The sequence below is a fragment of the Haemaphysalis longicornis genome, unplaced genomic scaffold (genome assembly GCF_048455015.1).
Source record: "Haemaphysalis longicornis isolate Haplotype H1 unplaced genomic scaffold, Haemaphysalis longicornis Haplotype H1 scaffold_1, whole genome shotgun sequence".
NCBI lineage: Eukaryota > Metazoa > Arthropoda > Arachnida > Ixodida > Ixodidae > Haemaphysalis > Haemaphysalis longicornis.
The window spans coordinates 378301937-378323035 of NW_027526203.1; the positions used below are offsets into that span (position 1 = coordinate 378301937).

The 21099-nt window shown below is 46.4% G+C and overlaps 1 protein-coding gene across 6 annotated transcripts in view; it reads right to left on the minus strand.

The window, feature by feature from the left end:
* Positions 1–21099, minus strand: part of LOC144155153 (septin-7-like) — a 97587-nt gene that overhangs the window by 20819 nt on the left and 55669 nt on the right. For all 6 annotated transcript variants that reach the window (XM_077686427.1, XM_077686432.1, XM_077686429.1 and 3 more), the window contains exons 2-9: positions 12241–12505; positions 10088–10295; positions 7796–7930; positions 6820–6937; positions 5325–5417; positions 4462–4558; positions 3382–3433; positions 1273–1389 (exon numbers count right to left, since the gene is read on the minus strand). In XM_077686427.1, coding sequence (XP_077542553.1) covers positions 1273–1389; positions 3382–3433; positions 4462–4558; positions 5325–5417; positions 6820–6937; positions 7796–7930; positions 10088–10295; positions 12241–12505 — 1085 coding nt within the window. The remainder of the gene's footprint in view (positions 1–1272; positions 1390–3381; positions 3434–4461; positions 4559–5324; positions 5418–6819; positions 6938–7795; positions 7931–10087; positions 10296–12240; positions 12506–21099) is intronic.

The following is a 21099-nucleotide window of genomic DNA, read 5'->3' on the forward strand; positions in this document are numbered from 1 at the left end:
TTAGGGAAGTAAAGAATGATGAAATTCTTCGCAACTTATGCTTGCACAATGGTTGTGTTAAGAGAAAAAAATCACACAGATCTGCTAGCAAAGGACTGTTCATGCCGCAGTAATCGCAAACACGTGGTCAGGCAGCCTTAAGATACAAAATGTGACTTGGCTCCCAAAGCTAAGCCGGCAACCACTCCCAGCTGCAACAGCTGTTATCCGCAGGCACAAATCAGCAAAGCTGAGCGGTTTACATCAGCATGATCTCGAAATCAAACTTGTTTCTTGCTTGTGTAAATGATTTATGGCGTGGCACGTATCAGCTTTTTTGAAGGTTTTGCTGTTACGCTGTTCTCAGCTATGTTTACCAGCATATTTATTACAACACATCTGTACAACTTGCTGCAATAGTGATTATCGTAGATGTTGCGATCAATAAGACCTTACACTACCAATGTAATGTTCATAGCCATAGGATGCACCCCCGTGTGCCAGAAGACTTGTTAGCCTGCAGCATGCTGCAATCTGAGCCCACCAACCACCAGCTGTGCTTGTGCTAAATAGGAGTGCAGCTGGTGTGTTGTGTGCAGGTGTAACGTGGTGCACATAGGACACATGGCAACAGTATTAACATATTTCAACCACTCGCAAGCTGGCATATAAAAGAGTGCAAGGTTAGAATGCACGAAAATTTTCAAATCTTAAAGCAGGTGAAAAGCATTTCCATGTACCATAAATGTTAGGGGGAAAAAAAGTGATTATATTAAAAACTTGCACCCAAGAGCCCAATGAATATTTAATTGTTGTGCTTAATGCGGTGCCTCAAACTTTGTAGAGAATGACACAGCCTGAAAATAAACGTAAAAAAAAAAAAGAAACAGTTTCCCATTTACAATTAATCTGTTAGCTCCCGGTTCATCACTTCAGTAAGTGGTGTTAGGTAACTTTTTCACACTATCAAGCAGAGTGTGCACCTCGACGAAAACCACGCACTAAACTGGAAAGGAAAAAAACATGCCAAGATTTTGAGCTGAAAGCAAATCTGAAAACCACAGAAATAAAATGAAGCTAACGACTGAAGCAGAGGGGGGGGGGCAGGGGGGCAAGTCAACATTAACAGGAATGAGCCGTGTTCAAGGTAGTTACCGTCCAAAACGAGCTACTAGAAGATAGTGTCAAATGTTTTCCAAAATGGTATTTAGTGTTGCTCAGAAAATGTTGCATGTTGCAAAAATGTAAACACTACCCACTACTACAACTAGAGTTTACATCATGTACACTCACTTGTTGGATCTGCCATGACCAAGCTCCCCGGCACCTCCAACGCCAGCTAGCTTTCTGCAGCGGTAGTTTTCGTAGTGGACGTTGTTTGTGATGTCCTTCAGGTCTTGCATGTCATTCCTGAGGGAAAAAAACCTTCACTTGCTCCACCAAACCACAAAAAGACGACTTCTTTAGCTGCAGTAAATGTTCACTCCAATTCTAAAACCAGAGCCTGTGCATGCAAAAAGAACTGCATGGAACACGGGGTAAGCTGAAATGACTGCTCTGAATCAATTCAGGCCATCGCAATTAGGGAGACCGAGAATCTCACTTTGTGGGCATTTATTTCGTCCCTTGCGAGGAATCAAACTGGCCGTCTGGGAATAACAGCACAATCCCTAGACTTCAATCCACCGCCAGGCAGAAACCTAGACTTAAACGAGCCATCCATCTGATGAAATTCATGGTACTGGTGCCATAAAGTTCAATGCAAATAACTCTTGGGCAAGATTAGATAATCGTCCAATGCAATAAACATGACGGCATTAGTACCCTACGATGAGCTGGGAAGCTGATTTGATTGATTGTGGGGTTTTAACACGTCAAAGCTACATTTGGGCTATGAGGCCCGCCATAGTGGAGGGCTCCGGATTAATTTTGACCAGCTTGGGATCTTCAACATGCGCCAAAATCTCAACACACGGGAGTTTTCGCTTTTCGCCTCCATCAGAAAAGCATTCTTGTTCTTGGGTCCAGCAGCACAACATCAGAGCCACTAAGCCATCGCAGCACGCGAGCTGGGAGGCTGGGCTACAACACAAAATGGACTGTGTAGCAACTACTTGGCCTAAGCACTGTCCAAAAATGCAAGAAATCTTGCGTGTTTTCAAACTCAAGCTTTCTTTGGATTATCAGAATAGCAATGATGTTATTCTCACAGTAGAGTCTCCATTCCTTTATTCGAAAAGAGAGAGAGGGGAATATATATATATATATATAGATAGAAAATAAGAGTTGGCAGTCAAGAAAACCTCGGAAAGCAAAGGGGAGGATGTGGTAGGTCATTGAAACAGGTAAAGAATTTGGAAAGAAAGAAAGAAAGAAAGTGGAGAAAAAATGCCCACCTGGCGGACATTCACAGTTCCTCTTGTAACAAACGAAAAAATACTACCACATATTGCAGCACTAAACGTATGTAAACTTTGTTGAGATAACGCTAGCAAAATCGTAATCATAATAATTGAGTTCCAAGTATTTGCCAGTTTATTGCAGAACGCAAGGCTGCTTTGAGCCACCTTGCGTTCTACATGCCACGTCGCAGGAATAGCCCAATTACGTTGCTCCCACCTCGGTAGTGTAGCATGCTATGTACGAAATGGAGCATAGACCTGCAATAGTCGGAAAATGGTACCTGCTAACTTTCGAACAAAGATTAGCAGTGCAATTTAGATAACTGCAAGCTTCTCCACCTTTGAAAAAGTGGACCCATACTCACAGTCAAAACCTTTTTGGCACTTACAAGCACTACAGAAACAACTGAACAAGCACACCATTACATGAAGGCCCAACTACTCCTGTGACTTACTTAGATTGCCCCAAGTTCGGGGCTCTAAAAGTTGCAAATGTGATTTAAAAAAAGAGAGGGCTGCACTAAAAACAGTTTGCAGTAAGACACTAAAACATCGTACATACTTTCTATGAGCTTTTACGGCATGCATATCGGCACTAAACTTGCCAAGACAATACACAGTGGCAGCAGCGTTTTCTTCTCAGGATTTTTTCTCAGCAAGATACTCTCTCTCTTTTTTTTTTGCTGTACCCCCAAGGACATGCCTGTAATTGTACCTTGGCATCAACCGGGGTTTCGGGCACCAACCTTTTCTATTTTTTAACCTTTAGTACTGCGGATTTGCTACAGCACAAAATTATGAGCAATGATTTTACTACATTTTTATGCACATATCAGTGTTCTATCAAATTCAAAGTTTAACAGGCAATTTGTGTGGTTGTAAATCGTAGAACATGAATGTACATTGTAAGCTTTCACCACATAGTGATGCAGATCTATGCATGTCTCAACCATTAACAGCAACATTTATTAATAAAGACAAAAAGAAAATGTGCTCATACCTAATGAGCATATTCCGTAAGGCAATGTAGTCGCAGTGGTCCATGTTTTCAACTGAAACAAGAAATTAGGAGAAAAAAGGCATTTAAGTTAAAAAAAAAACAATAGAAAAACATCTGGATCATCTTGACACTGCCGGCTCTGTCAATGAAATACCAGCAAACACTAGCCATCAAAACACTGCAGTGAAAACATGGCCATTAGTGATTACTGAAAAAGAAAAGTTTGCCAGAGAAGTATGTCAGTCAATTTTTTTTCCTGCTTTCATATCTGATACTCCCCCCCCCCCCCTGCTGAACTGCGTAACATTTACATTAGAGTTTTAACTTTCGCAATACAGGCGCTACGAATGCCCTTTCAATAAAGCAATGCTGCCCAATCCATGTCAATTCTAATATGCCACCTACCTGATCATTTTGTCCTCTTTTTAACGCTGAGCAACACTGGGAAGTTGGGAAGACAATCGTTTCAAAACTTAAACAGCAAGCCACTTTGTATACTAAGCTTGATGTTTCTCACAGGTGTATTGCTGAAGCTGTGTGTGGAATCGCTAGTAGTGAAATGTTTATTAAGGAGTGGTATCAGAATGAATAATTACTGACGGTATCAAACACTGTAGCATGCACCTGGTCACAGTTATCAGCTAGGATGTAGTAAATGAACTAACTATTACTGGCAATAGCGGTGGTTTCACAGCAGAGCGATAGGATTCACATTGCTCTGCTTAACCGCCCCAAATGGGCACGCATTCTTGCCCTAGTAGTTTTTTTTCGTGTAAGAACCAATTTCATTTGATCACATCTGTCTTCCGCAGAAACTGATATAAAAGTGATTGTTCACATTTCAGCTAAACCCTATTAGGCAAATGATTAAATAGGCAGATGATTTGCCACACTGAAACACAGATGCACTTTGACCCCACATGTGTCAATTTTTAGGGGTGTTAATATCACGGCTATTCGATAGTTTTGACGAAATTCAAACGATTGATCAACTTTGTGAAGCTGGAGGAATACTGCCCTGTCCTATTGGAAAAATTTCGGTTAGTTGCTGGACACAAAGCTCCCGTGGCCCATCCTCACCTTCTGCGACCCCCCAGGGGTATTTGCGGCCCCGGACTCTCCGGCCGTTGACTTCGACTACCGCATTGCTTCCCACCACAGCAAAGGGCACACGCTCCTGAAAGGTGCATTTGCACATTTTAAGGAGACGCAACCACACACGAGAGCGTAACAAACAGCGCGGTCAGATAAACGACCAGTGTGAACCATCCAGTTGGCAAATTATTCCCAAGAAAGACGCAACAAAGTCTGCCCAAAATACTCTGGGCGACAAAAGTAAAGGGAATGGGAGGAAAGAATTCTTCTGAAATAGACTCCTGGGCATTGCACAGCCTCTCTTGTGTCTCCGCAAGAAAGAGAGTGAACGGGATAATACCCCGCCCATCTGGCTCTATGAGGGACCTTAATGGAGTGCAAACGTAGTGAACACCAATACTGGGAATGTCAGCATGTCCAATGCTTAGAAGCTATAACAAACAAGCATTTTATGATCCTTGAAAAATTAATAACAACTCTAATGTAATGATCAAAAGTGCATGTGCCCACAAAAAACACGCACTGAAAACTACAAAAGTGAAGAATTAAAATGGTGAGGTAAAACGAGTTTTCCTGCCCCCATTGAGGTGGAGCGCCAAAATAGCCAACTTGCAGTGTTAAGTGGATGAGAAAATCAAATTTGTAGAGTGGAAGAACTCTACAAATGAAGAACTAATGAAGATGTTTGCACCGATGTAAACTGTGGTCGTACGTCGTCAGTGCATGTGCTGCATCCTACCTACACCGTAATGCCTACACCACTCTAAAGTAGTAGTAGTAGTAATAATAATAATAATAATAATAATAATAATAATAATAATAATAATAATATTAATAAAAAAAGTCACCTTGAGCGGTTTCTGCGCCTTGTTTTCCTCCTCATCTTCACAGTCAGGGAATTCATAGAGACGAATCTTGTTCTGTGTTATCTCATTCAAAATCTGCAGCCAACATCAAAACATACCAAAATTAATATGTGGGGGTTTAACATGCCCAACCTACACAGGTGAGCTATGAGGCCTGCTACAGTGAAGGGTTATGGATTACCGTAAAGTACCGAAAGAACAGAGATATCAAGTGAAAAATAGGGGATGGGTGAACTTTCGGGTCAGGTGCCAAAAACTACAAAAAGTGGCTGCACCGCCAACCAAAACTGCGGAGTGATATACATCAAGTAAAAAAGCTGGACAGGCTGTGTCTCATTCGTTCAAAATTGAGACATCGGCGATGTTCACTGCCGCAAGATTATGTCGCAGAAGGAGTTCCTCCGGCTTTCGAAGGCGTCAAAGCTGGCGTGATTTTAGGGGGTGGGCTATCTTTGGGGTCTTTAGTAAATTGAATATTTCACCCCTAAGGGGGGTTGGCGATGTTTCGGGGGAGGGCTTTCTCTTAAACTTTACGGTAATTTAGACTAACTGGGCATCTAACACGTGCCAAAATCGACACTATCAATACACAAAACTTGCCCATCACAAAACGTGCCCCTGTTTAGTAATGCCAGCAGACCGTCATCAAAAGGGGTGCACAAGCTGACAAAACTAACTTTGCTTTGATCTATATCTGCTTTTCAAAGGTATTTTCTAAACCAAAATCTGATGGCTAGAGGCAACCAAGCTCACAAACTATTACCAGTGAGTTGCAATAATTTCGGTGCTGCAAAGCCTAGTTTTGTCAGTTCATAAAAAACCATTACAGCGCTTCTGTTTTAAACACAGCAGACAGGCTTACACACCTATGCACCACAAACCCAATTATGGGAGTCTAATTGTGCATCTGAGCCTTGAAATCATGCACACTCAGATACTTTACCACCATATTAGAAATATGGTGATAACCAGGTGCTCTTGCAGCACAGTGCAATAAAGTTACAAAAGCTCCTCAACCAATTCCCTGTGGTGAAAGCAAGCTGAACACAAGCTGCAAATGTTCACTTGCCACAAATACAGCCACTAAGCACCGGATATTCCAACACGCAACGGCCAATTCAGCCAGGCAATGGCTGAACCCTGCTTTTATGCCACTAATGAGAGAGAGATAGGAAAGCGAGACTAGGGATAAGAAGGAGATGAAGGCATCACATGCAATGAAAATACTGAAGCTCCATTTTTAGATAGCTGCAAACAAGCATTCAGCTAAATACAGTGAGGCACTGCCACCATGAAAAAAGTCCTAGAGGCCCAAGCTCTCATGTTTCTCTCAGAGCCCCATTCCTTTATTAACTCGCGGCCGCAAAGTATAATTTCCTAGCTGAACTGAACCACCACCACCACCACCACCACCACATAACATGCTTGTGTAACAATACAACTGAAAAAAACTCTGGTTCCTGCATCAGTTTCTTACCGTTCGCTTGAATAGGCTGCACTCTTCCGGTGTCATGGTATCTGCCTTGGCAATAACTGGAATGATGTTGACTTTATCGTGCAGGCGCTTCATAAATTCAATATCCAGAGGCTTCAGTCTGTAAACGGGCACCACGCGTTAGTTTCAGGTGCATCTCTCAAACCATCACACTTCCAAAAGCACAAAAACCTGTGTGCTAGTTACATCTCATAGCAGGCTATAAACAGAATTTCAGCTCAGCACCTTCTCCCACACGACAGTTCGAGCACAATTTCCCCCAAAATGTTTTAAGCATGATTTAAAGACAAAACATACAGGAGTAATTACAACATTCACCAGAGCCACTATTCATAGTGGTTAGCAAGTGAATGAAGAAGTGGAGGCCCCCTTGGCCTCCATGCCTTGTTTGCCCACATGTGGTTAGGCCTCGCCAATTATGGGGGCGGTCATAATGATGACGTGCGCACATGGGGGCGGCCATCTTGGGTGGCGTCATGGTCACGTGTGCTAGCTTCCTCGCTGGCTGTGCGTGGCACGCCGTACCCTTGATACTACGCGACTTGCGAACCAGGACGCCGGAGGACAGACCCTCTTGGTCTCCGACTGGCACCCTCTCTTTCATGGAGGAACCCCCTTCCTTGTTCGAGCACGTCCAATCCTTTCTGCGGGAATCGACCGGGCTATTCGGTCGGTGTGCCTGCTCTCATGGCCACGATGACTGAAAACCCAATTGGCTCCACGAGAGACTCTGCTCCAAGATCCTGCCTTCCAGGAAGCCCCTCTTCCCGCGGCTTGAGCGAGCGAACGGAGCCACTGTCTCCCCGCGAGCGATAGCTGTGCTGACTGGTATGCACCCTGCATCTGCCAGGCAATAAAGCCTTACTTCAGTGGCTAGAGTCTGTCTACTGTGCGCGAGTCTTCAGATACCGCCAGGGCCCTCGGCTATCCCGCACATTAGCCCACAAAGGACACTCACCCGTGTCCTGAGGGTGCGATAAAGTAAAGACAGCAGTGAACCCTGTTGTCGGGCAACGTTGTCCGATGCACCCTGGACTCGGCATCGAGGTACTCTGCGTACTTAGCTTCGATGTAGTCTATTATGGGCTGCCAACTGTGAAGAGAAAGGAGAGGAAGACCCCCATAAAACATCCTTAAGTGGACTGACCCAGTGCTGCAATAAACAGGTGAGGGCACAAGATGCAAAGCAGTACAAAGCATTAAATGTTCAATTTCACTGCTTCTTCAGCAGAACTGTGTTGATGGACTCCTGGTTATTGCACTTTCGACAGCAGTTAAGTGGTAAGAGTTGTATAGCTTCAGCTTCTGACATTCAATATATGCTTAGATAAAAACTTCCTGGATCATAAGTTGACCCCCTCCCCCCACGCCAACCATCCAATGATGCAAATCAATAATGCTCCACTGAAAAGTGACTGATCTACTGTGCAATAGTTTTTGGTTTTTAATAAACAGACAGGACCCATCCGTTATTCAAGCGACAGTTCAAGCAACAATGCCAGAGTATGCAAACAATTTTAACTTGGTAAGATACTGCTGCACTGAGAAGCAGTAATGTTGCATGTTTTGGTAATCTGTGCATGCGTGCACGCACGCATGCACAAACGCACACACACACAGTGAAGTGAATACAAATATATAACACTTTTTCGGATACTTTGCTTTCAAGGAACACAACATACTCAACACAACATGTTCATACTCTGACAAATGTAGTGAATGCTATAGGGTAACAGGGATTAGCAGAGCTAATGGCTGAGGGGTTTGATGTTTTGCAGGACATGTGCATAGCTAGGAACTTAAAAGGAGTAAAGTTCACTAAACACGATTTAACCACATTTTGATAGGACCCAATGTACCTGAAGAACATGTTTGCCACAAAGACAAGACCAAAACCAAAACCAAAAAAAGTTTGGAAGGGTAATGAAGGAAATTAAATTCCTCAGATTTGTGTTTTGTCGTTGCCTCTATTAAAATCTAAATTCTGCCATCAAAATAGAGCTGTAATTAGTGGAGATCCAATCAGTGACTTCATAATCAGTGACTTCATAGTGCTCTGACCGTTGTACAGTGTGGTACGTAATTATTACTTAAGGGGTACTGACACAAACTTTTGGCAGCAATACTACTATACAGATCGATTTTTAACTCGGCTGAATACCCTGGCTGAAGCATGAATGGTCTGCGATGCATGGAACACATTTTAATACGACCTCATCCACCATGCCAACGGAACGTGTTGGGGAGCAGCACATAGCAAATCACAACATCACCCTGACGTAGGGAAAACTGGGCGACATAGCCGGGATACACTGACATTTTGCAGGATGTTGTGACGTCACTTCACACGCGTGGCTGAGTGAGTGGCTGGCACGGTGCAACAGCGTTCACGAACTGATGCACACAGCCACTGCCTACAGGTGACAGGTGTCACAGTCGCTGGAATGGCACTTTTGGTGGGGAAAAAAAAAAAAAAAAGTTTCACATGACCGAAGGCAGCTAACGATATAGCTGAGAACAGCAACAAAAAAAAGTAGCTATCCATGCCTCTACTGGAAGTGGTCATCAAATATCCACCGCGGTGGTAACGTGGAAGGTAGAACTGCTTTGGCAGAAGCCAATGCCTCTGCTGGCCTTTGCCGTGTTATGGCATCCGCGAAAAACTGAAAGGCCACGGCGTGGTTTTGCCGTACGTGCCCTCCGGGCTCAAAGAAATGGAAACCAATACTGGTGATTTTAAGGGCATAGTGAAAAACTGCACAAAAACATGCACACTTCAGAGAGGAAATGGATGACACGGGCACAGACGACATTGCGCCTGAGTCATCCATTCCTCCTTCTGCAGTGCAGTTTTTCACTATCAACCGATACCAACTCGCTCATTTTGTCATCCTTTTATGCCAGATTTTTAGGCCGTTCTATGTAAATATTATTGCGTCCTCAAGTATTTTAAGTGCTGTTTTAGCATTGTTTAATTATTAAGCATAGATAAAAGCAATAATAATAGAACAAAGATTTGGTGTCAGTACTCCGTTAATAAATGAGTACTTAGTGCATTGCAATCGGGGCCTTACCCGAGGCATCTGACATACAACCCCAGCAATGCAACCGTGACCTACAGGCACGTCTGTCCTGCAGTCCAGTGCCACCCCGTAGAAAGATAATCCTGCCTCATTAAAAGCGATATGCACCTCTCACGGAAAGGTCTCAGCACACACGCAGAGAAAGGAAGGAGAGAACAAAGCCTCACCACTGGGTGTTGTCAACAGCATCACCAAAGCCTGGTGTGTCAACAATAGTGAGCGTGAGGTTGACATTGCCTTCTTTTAGAAGCACTCGAGTTGTTTCAACCTCTACGGTTTTCTTGACGCGGTGAGATGGTCCCGGGTACTCATTAGAGTAGATGTCCGTCAGGAACATCGAATTGATGAGGGTCGACTTCCCCAGTCCAGCTTCACCTGCATCACGTCCCCAGTAGCTTCGATCAGAATGATGCAGTACACACACGCTGATTACACTAGGTCCTATGCAGTCATGGGCCCGTTAATGGTAGAAAGTAACAGTGTCACAGTTACGGAGCTTCCAAAAGCAACTTGTTACAGTCACAGTTACTTTGAAAAAGTAATGTCGTTACTATTTTGTTACTTTATAACATTAAGCAATAGATCACAAACCAAATGATACAGTTTATTTAATGGAAACGTTCGAAGGTATGCCGGTAGTCAAAATTGCACGTGGTAAATTTCTGGACTATGGAACCTAGAAGGGGGCAAACTTTACAACTGTGTACGCCTTGTTTTGTTGCATGGCCATTTTGTTGATGCACTCTGTGTTGGGGAATTTATTCGCAAAACTCATTGTAACCTAGGATGAGTTCTGAAAGTTGGCTTCCTAAATAAAGGCTCCCTCTTTTCGGAAGTATAATTTCCATTTTCTTTTCTTTTTCATGTTTCCAATCCACTCAAGATGGAGGAAAAGATTTAAGAAATTGCAATTAAAACCGACCTCTGGCCTAGGTTTTCTGCAGGGAAAATATCCATGCGACCTCCCCTTGTAAACTGCAAGTGTAGCCGTGTTGTGGAAAGATGAAAAGTGGAGAGGATAATGGAAATAAGAAAGTCTGAATAAGTGTTAAGTGTGAACTGTACGTCAGCCTATAATGAGTGGTGCTGTTGAAATTTCTTAAAATAGAAAACAAGTAACTATAAACGGTATTTCCTGTTACAATTACTGCATAAAAAATAACTGTGTCACAGTTACAAGTTCCTCTAACTTAACAGTGACTACTTATAATACAAGTTACCGTAAAAAGAAACTCGTTACCGGTAATGCGTTACTATACTTACAACTCAAGAACGGCACCACCTCATGTAGTGTATCACTCCGCCAAAGCACCGGACCCGTGACGTCAGTGCGCGCGCGTTTTGAAAGGGGTTTGCTATGAATGCGTGATACCGTCTGCCTTGTCTCACGCAGTTTGTTTGTCGTCATTGAAGTCGTTTATAAGCATATTAAGTCCAAAAAATCATGGAAACGGCTCGCGCCATTTTCAAAATATTCTTAGTAACGCCCTACTTGCGCCGCGCGGAGTAACATCCGGCTGCGGTGACGAGGCACAGCGGCAACTTCCGGTGCCGTTCTTAAGTTGTAACCGAGTATAGTAACTAGCTACTGCCCAACACTGGTCTTATGAAAGATAACATGAAAAATAGCACTTCACAAAAAAATACCTGGCAAATTTCTTGTGTGACATTCTATGATTGAGAAAAATTCTAGCATAAAATTTTTTTAAAGAGGGGGAGGGATTTTTCGGTAACAACATCTAGCAAATTAAAGTGAATGCAATAAAGGGCTCATCATTTATGCAATGCTGTCAAATTTCAGCACAGTACAACCATGTAAGCATGTATCCGCTGAAATTGCAGCTTACAGTATTAAAAACGCCGCACACTCCCCCAGTTGGCTTTCACAACCTTGTCGTGGTATCATTTTTTTTTACACAGTATTTTTTACTCGTCAGAGGTATGCCATAGCCAATGAGTTTCTATCCTAGTTTTTAATATGAAATGTGACATACCAATCTTAGTACACACGTTCACACCCCCTCCCCTTCCCCTTACCCCTCGTGTCCCGCCTCCGAGTGAGGCACGTCGCGTCGGCCTAGAGGAGCGTCGAGATGACGCGGAACGGAACCGGAGAGCTACGCGACGCTGGCTGCATCAACCAAGGCGCCCTTTCCACTTATTTGCACGCGCAAAAAGACAATGGGGGGGGGGGGGGGGGTCTCCTCGATCCTCGATGCGAGGAATGCACAAAGGCCACAGTGGCGAAAAGAGCGCGCGGACCACCCAACGGCGCCGCGAGGTTGCAAAACGTACTACGCGCAGGCAAGAGACAACTCACCGACCACCATGAGCGTGAACTCGAAGCCCTTCTTGACCGCCTTGCGGTACACCTGGTTGGGCAGGCTGGCAAAGCCCACGTAGGAGCCCTCTGGAGCCTCGCGGTTACCGGCCGAGCCGTAGGCGGGTGGCGCCGGGCCGCCGGAGGACGCCAGGCTGCCAGAGGACGAGTCCTTGCTCAGGCCCAGCAGGCTACCGCTGGTCGGGGCGGCGGCGGCGGGTGGCACCGGCCCGTCGCGGAAGAACAGCTCCCGCTTGGAAGACAGCTGCGCGAGCACCGCCGATAGAGCGCCGTTAATGGCGGCCGCAGTGCGTACGAAACCTTGCACGCCTCTGGCCCGGCAGGAAAACCGAGCCAGCAAACGCGCCACACGAGATGGCCGCAAAAGGGTCCTTCAAGGGAGCCACGACACACACACAGCAGGCTGCTGCAAACCTTTGCACGCCATCGGCCCCCTTCGATGCCCTTGGGATCACCTGCAGCTGTACTGCGCCTGTTATTCGGTGCACGTCGCTCGGAAGCGAAAAAAGGGAGGGAAAATGTTATGAACAACCGGAGAAGATCACCTTTGCCCTCGTACGCACAGTGTTCTAGAACAACGGTGTACTCGTACGTTCCTAAGTGGCACTGCAATCGTCCGCCACACGGGAGGAGCTGACAGGCCAACACCGTAGCCGGAAGAGTCTGCTCCGAGATTGGTCACGTACTCCTAGTTAACAATCGGCCAAGCTTCCTGTCACAATTTCCCGGTTGTTGGGGAAAAAAGCCTGTCACTGGGGTTCAGGTTGAGAATCACTGGCGTATTAAAACCACTTCGAATTTTATTTTACGGTTTGGACGGTTGCTTTCGGTGCCGCGTTCGACTGAAATTTTCGTGCCGAGGCAATGCGTAAACACACCAAACGTGCCTGCGGCAGCGCTGCACAAAACGAAGATGAAATGAGTTGGGTGACGAAGTCTTGCAGGCACTAACTAGTAGCTGCCGCGTACTTTCCCAGGTTCACAGAGGTCCGCCAATGCATTCCGCTTAATACACAGTTATGCCTCCCATAGCTTGTTCACTATCGCGTCACACAACATCACTTTACCATTTATGCGTCCCGCAGCGCCGTTACTTCTCCAACATTAGTCAAAAAAGCAGGAAAGTATCACGGGCGCGACGTTGGCTCGACCACAGCACGAGAAGTGAACACAAGTGCAATGCTCGTACAGTGTCGGTGCAAGACAAAAAGAAGCTTCGCTCCACCCCAAGCAACCCCGGACGTCCGTGGAACGTCCAAATAACAACCGAACGTCCACTGCCAAGTTTAGACGGCCACTGTACGTCCGTGTTTGGATGTATATTTGCTGACGTACTGTGGACGTCCAGCAACGGATGTACAAATGATATACATATTCGTATGTCCGATGGACATGACCGTGGACGTACGAACTTACCACGAGGCATCAAATAATGGCATAAATTGAATATAAAAACAAAAAAGGAAAACCTACTCTGCTTTTCAATTAAAAAGGTTTTGTACATCAGCACCCTGACTTGTATTAAAACTTTTTTGAACCACCTCACCCACTCCAACGATGATTTCTTTGGGGGAAAGGTATGCATGAATTGAGAACCGCGAACATAACGTGTGAAGGAAGTTTACCGTGCCAGGTAGTGCGTTGGTGTTGTGCGGTGTAGTATTCGTTGTAGGAACAGATGCTTCTCGTCAATACATTTGTCAATCTGAAAATTTATATTGAACGTCCAAAATAATCCGGACGTCCCACGCACGTACACGGTATGTCCATCGGCTCTGAAACGGACGTCCGTCGGACGTCCTCTAGAGCCGGAATGGACGTACGTTAGACGGCCGAAGGACGTCCGGTGGTTGCTTGGGACACGCACACTCATCCCTGAACATGGCTGCGATATTCCGTTCCATGATAGGTACAAGCCGGGCACTTCCGGTGCGATGCAAAACGCTAATTAAACGTGTTGAAATGCGCGCCCCAGCTGTAAAATATACCAAAACTTACGAAAAGGAAGCGCACAATTGAGCTAAGAATTTGCAAAAAAAAAAAAAAAAATATTCGCATGGCTGGGGATCGTACCCTGGGAGTTCGTTCCAAAACCCACGATTCTACAGCTAGGTAGAACAGCGAGCAGTTGCATGAAAGGATATGACTACTCGAAGCGAAGCAGTAGATGGCGAACAGGGGGCACAGCAAATGACGGGTTTGCACCCACAAGGGAACGGAATCGCGCAACACGGCTCGCGGAAAAGGCTAACGTTGGCGCCATCAGCGGACGCTGCGTCCATTGCTATAACCGCGCACACACAGTATGGCCTATACAACACGCGTGGTCCCACGTTTGATGGGGACGCCGAAGATGCATCCGAATGAACAAGAGGCCTTCGCTGATCTCAAACCACCTGTTTGCCAGAACTCCGAACTACCACCACTTTATGGGACCTCCCGCGCGGAAGTGCAAATGACACTGATTGAACGCGCAGAAATGACCGTCACCCCGCACGGTGGCTCAGTGGCTAAGGCGTTGTGATGCTGAGCACGCGGACGCGGGTTCGATTCCCAGCCGCTTTTCTGGTGAAGGCAAAAATCAAAAACGCTCGTGTGTACGAGATTTCGGGGCACGTTAAAGATCCCCAGGTGGTCGAAATTAATCCGGAGCCCCCCACTACGGCGCGCTTCATCGCCTGCGTTAGGTCGGCGCATTACAATCAACTAATAAATGGCTCTGCCGACAATCCCGGGAGCTCCGGACATGCGTTTTCTCTTGGAAATTGCATTGATTCCTGTGCTCACCCGCTATCGAAGAGACGCGCAAATGACGCTGCTCTCACGAGCCGGCTCGCTCGAAGGCTGGGTAAAACGAACCGAGGAAACCTTGCCAAAACTGGCACAAGCCCGCCGGTTCTTTGTCGCTCACACAAGCTGAAAACGACGGAGAGAGCACCTTGCAAGCCGAAGACAGACGATATAAAGAAAACTGCTTTTGCTCAACATTTCGTCCGGACACTTAACACGAGTACCAGTATTGTAGCCATGAGTGTAGCGGATCGATGTTCATGCCTTTCAGCAAGCCTGGCAATACGACGGATATCCCACCATTGTAGCACAAACTTCAAAAACGATGCTGCTTTATGGCGATCGGATACAATCCCCGTCGGCTCTTTCTTCCCCAGGAACCATGCGAATTGCCTCACGAGTGAGTAGCCTACGAACGTTCCACATTAAAGATCAGCCAACGAACGCTCACAGTAACGATGACCAAGTCGCGTATTCTGGCAGCAGTAATTCTGCAACAAATTTTCATCCACAACCAGCGGCAGCTGTACACGATGAAAATCATGCAGTACCGGTCAGCCAGTCCACGCCCAGCCCCGTGCATTCGTGCTCTAGCCACACCCTGGAAGACGAGCGGAAATCGAGAGCAGCGGAAACTCGGCGCAACGAGGAAACTGGGAGATTCCGCACGCGATTCTTTCTTGTTTCTCGCTTGCTTTGCGCATTTCCCGACGTGAGGGGGAGAGAGATAGGGGTGGGAAAACGGGCGTATTTTGTGCAGAACTAGCGAAGCGAGTGCATGGGTCTCACTTCCAACAATAACTGACGTTTTCACGAACTTTTCCGACGGTGTCACTGAGAAGCAGTAAAACAGCCGCACAAAAATAGCGAAAAATTTAGTGCAACGCCGCTCGGGGGGTGGGGGGTTGCTGATGATTGATTGATTGATTGTGGGGTTTAACGCGCCGACGCAACGCAGGCGATGAGGCGCGCCGTAGTGGAGTGCTCCGGATTAATTTTGACCACCTGGGGATCTTCAAAGTGCGCCGAAGTCTCGTACACACGGGCGTTTTTGCTTTTGGCCTCCATCAGAAAATCGGCCAGGAATCGAACCCGCGTCCTCGTGCTCAGCAGCACAACGCCTTGGCCACTGAGCCACCGCGGCGGGTGGGTTGCTGAAGAAATGCTCTGGCAGGCCCAATACGAGAAATGCTATTATGCCCGCGTAATCTGGGCGAAATAAAAGGGCTGTCGACTATAGTTGTGATCGCGGCCAAACGGAAGATACGTACATTTTGGTCGTTCTGAAATGGCGGCTCAGCATACCCTTCGGATAAATGAGCAATGGATAAATGAGTAATGAATAAGTGAGTAACGCACATTCGTTTTATCTGACGTTGTGCGGCTGCGTGAATGGCTGTGGGAGCTCACAGCGTTCGTCGTAAACTACCATTCGTATTGCCTACAAAGGACAACGAAACTCTACACTGTTATGGAGATTGTGTAGGGTGTAACTTATTTTGGGATATACCGCAAACCTTTCCCCTTCCCGGAAGGACAGGGCACAAACGGGATTCGGAAAGGACAGACACGCGCATGCAGCGCTGTCTTTCCTAGCCGCCCTCTTTCCTAGTCCTCTTTTTCCGTGTAAGCACTACGCACCAACTGGCCCACGTTAACCCTTTTCTACTGCTAGTTTTCTGTACCTGCTTCGCGCACTTTTGTCTCCGTCATTATGGCGCTGCTCAAAACAGCCGAATGGATGGTGCCTCTTGACACTTTTACACCGACAAAAATCAGAAAATTACGGGAACGTTCCGCACAGAAGTTCTTCCGAAATTTTCCCGTCAACCGGTTTCGAGCTGGCCCTAAGCACGACACACGGAAAGTTGTTTTTAAAAAATTCTTTGCAACACGGCGGCCACACGTTGCGATAAGCCAAGCTCTGCGCCGCTTGAACTGGCCACCTATTCGCCTTTCTCTATTTGCCCAACCCCCCCTTTTTATTTTATTTTGGAGACCGTTACGCCGCTCTGCCGTTTTCCTCCGCGAATTTTTTTTTTTGAACCCATGCTGAACATTGCCACTCTGAGAGGAAACCGTTACACGTCCTCGGCCCGCTACGCAAGCTCGCGCAAACAATAGCTCTTAGAAAAACTATGAAGCATCGTATCTAAAAGGTCGTTCCCAATGAGCAATTTAACCCTGTGGGCAGAGACGGCCCCGGGCGAACGTGTACGCTACGTACACTAGTCGCACGACCAGTGTCCGGCATAAAATCGAATGACCCCACCAGTTCGGCGCCAAACCCCGAGACCAATCAAATATTCGCGTCAAACTTCTATTCAGTCTACTGCAGCCTGCCCAAACAATCAGGCAGGCTAGACTTAGACCGGCCTCACGTTTGTAAACAAAGCGGGGACTATTACTGTGCACGCATTGGCCGTCGGAATGCTGCACAGTTTTTTGGGCGTCCGCTATCGCACGGTGCCCAACGTCATTTTTAAATTACCCCTTGTCCTATTTTCATTATGGCGATATTTTCACGCGCGTGTAGGGATGTGCGAATATAGAATTTTTCGAATACGAATCGAATACGAATATCTAGCTTCGAATATGGAATAATTAAGGGGGACGTGGCTTACGAAATAAACTTCTTGATGTTCTTAGAATTTTTATAAAAAATTAGCAATGCAAGTGGAAATGCTTCTGTGATAACACCATAAAAATTTCAAGTAATATTTTAAGAACTTTGCTATTTACAAAATTTTCTTTCTGTTCACCTTGTACTGCGCTTGAGTGGCCTACAAAACATAATATAAAACTTGTTCAAAGTGCTTTGCATTCCCAAATGAATGGGCGAGGTGGCGACAGCCTTAGATTTTTTTGTTATAATTCTTTTTTTAGTTTTCAGTTTTTCAGAAGTGAATGTACAACAGGCATATAGACCAAAAACGACAATTTGTATAAAAATTCACAAAAAGTAAACCAGAGAAACCAAGAGTGTTACGACCTACCCTGTTTATCAAGAAACGTAACGCTAAGAACGGAATCAAAAATAGACTTAGCGGTCACGAAGAAATCACTGGAAAACAAGAGACGTAGGTGGCAAAAAATAACTTTTAAGAAACCGTTTGTGCGTGGTTCTTTTTCTGCTGTTCGTGCGTTTATGAATAAACGAAGATAAAATAGGCGGTCAGGACCGGAAAGAGGATCGCTCGGCCGATCCAATGGTACCAAAATGGTCCCGCCCGGTGCAGAGATACAGCGCTCCGAAAATTGCCGTTTTTTTTTTTTTTTCGCCCTTTCAGCAGACATTTTGTCCCCGCAGCTGCACAAGTATTTTTTATCCCACTCTGCGACGGTTTTCCCCGGAAACACTTTGCAAACGCACAGGATAGAAAACATAGAAGCCGAATATATGGCTTTAAAAAAAAACGATGTTTTGGTCATTTTTTTCGAAGTTAAAAGCCGCGTCCTATTCGATAATATCCGAATATTCGAACCCTTTAGAATATAACATATTTATTATTCGAGTAATAATCGAAATTTTCGAATATCCGCACACACCTACGCGCGTGTTATTTTAACTGCACTCGCCGTGAAGCAGGTCCATAGCTTGTCAAATCGGAATGAATTCCAAACAAACTACGTTCGAGGTGGTAGTAATTCAGTCGACACACTACGCTACACAGCATGGCCTTCCCCGTCGCGTTCAGTGGTTGCACGTACCGGTCAGAGAGGTCTAGGCAGAGAAAAGATTTTGCGTTTTCTTTCCTTCTTTCCACACACCACTGGCGCAGCAAGAGCAACCGTGTCTAGTATCAACCGGCTCCCAAGACTGCCGACACTACCATCGGGATAAGAAGTCCGGGAGAGTCCCCACTGGTCGCAATGCTCTCAGTTTTAGGTAAACATTAACAGAAATTTCGCTGGACTTCTCCCAAGCCGAGTTAACTGCGCCTTGGGGACCAGAGTGACCGGGCGAGCGCGGCTGCTCCCTCAGCATGACACGCCAAAGCGAAGAAGGGTCTAGCTGCCCTTCTAGATGCCCCGGCTTCGCGGGGCCTCGAGGTGCCCCTGCAGCCCGAGCCGAGAGCGGGCTCGGCAAGACGGACAGCGGTCTCTTATCACGGCGGCGGCAGATTCACCCGCTCGACTCACGCGATACCAGCCCTGCCGTCCGCCCGTTCAGCCCGGGTTCAAAGACCCGCCTCGCGGGAGAAGGAGCGCACTGTTGCTCCTCCGGCGTCACGCTGCGCTTTTGAAGCACCGCAGTCTTCGTACCAAGCGCTGGCGCCCGATCGCGGTTGTTGCGGAGCTTCGCTGGCGATGCAGCACGTGCCAATTAAACGCCCACTGCAGGCAACAGCTTTTGAACACTCACTCGTGCCTGTGTACTCATCATTCGATCATTTAGCGGCCGCATAGAGCTTATAAAGAGAACGCGCCGCCATGACGCCACAAATTGGAGCTTCACGCGTCAGAGCTGTTTACTTGAAGGGAGGGGCGTGCCGTGGGGAGACCACTTGCGGTTTTGCGCTGTGTGCCAAAATCTCCACAAACACGGGCGTTGCCTCCACAACTGCAACCACGGCCTGGAACTCGTTCTCAGTACTCCGACTATTTCGATGTTCAGACATACACCACGGTTCGCTGCCGACTGTGTGTGTCCGCTACAGGACATTTGATGGAGGAAGAACGTGCAATATATGTTCAATGCCGCCGCCCTGTGGACCCCTGAATGCGGCGTCACGGCCAACGTTAAGAAACTGGCAAGGAGAATGAAAAAGCCACTCTTGAACGCCACCCTCATAGGAAAAAAAAAGTGCACATGAGCCGAAACTGCAGAACAAGACTTGCATCGGAAGCATCACACCTTAGCTAAAGCTGCAGCGATGTCATATGCGTTCACGAAGTTGGGTAATGCCAGCCATTGGCAGGGGGGGGTGACGAAACGCCGTGACCAATTGCGGAACTTGCTCAGAATCCTGCATCGGCTGTCCATCACCTAGCACGCGTGACAGAACAGCCGATGAGTGCGGTGACGCACGATACTCGTACCAGCGCCAAGATTTTTCAAGCAGACTTGCCAAACTGATTTTGCACGCACTGCCAAAAGTGGCGGCTTTGAAACAAGGCCACGATGCACACCAAGTTTCAGGAGCACAGGGTTCCCACACGACGCCACCCAGCCGCAACGAGGCTAATTAATACCCCTGTCACACGGCAGATTTAATGACATTTAGAGCAAATGTCACTCGCTCTAAACGACATTAATTCGGCGTTACAAGTGAATACAGACTGACATTTGAGGCGCATGACATTTAGTGGCTGACTGAGGTTCGGGAGCTCATTCAGCAGCTAAATGAGTGGCCTCGACAGCAGTGCCGCGTTACTAGAGAAAGTTCAGTGATAAACCAAAGAATACTGTACTAAAAACTGTTAGTAAACTTATATTTTCCCCTTCATGTTGTTTTTCAAATAATGAAAGACAAACAAGTACTAACAACAAAGAAAATATTGTCCCCAATGCGCGCGCTACCCTAATACGGATTTTTTGCGGACTTGAAACCGGTGATCTTCCTCTTTATTTAAAAAAAAAAAAGATCCTTTGTTATGTTTTAAAAAAATATTACGTATGAAAACATTCTAGCTGCACTTGAAATATAACGTAGCGGTTTTGCGAGCTCGCTAATCCTCACCGCTATCACTATCAAATTACATTTGTTTCGCTGTGTGGACTCGCACGGCCAAACCGAATGTCATTAACAGCTAATGTCATTCACTTTGAATGACATTAGATTTGCCGTATGGCAGGGGTATAAACCAGTACACTTTTTTTTTATAGTAACGTTGACCCGCACAGCAACGACTCGCCCCCACTTGTTTGCGACTAGAGAGGCCTCCCTCGCTATGCAAACGACGCCAAGCGCACCTCTCGGCAATTCAAAGCTGCCACTCTGAGCCCTTTGAAGTGTACCTTGACACCCCCGGCCACTCACCCGTCGCCAGTACACAGTGCGGCGAACGACGGAAGAAATCGCATGTGGTCACGGAATGGTGGTA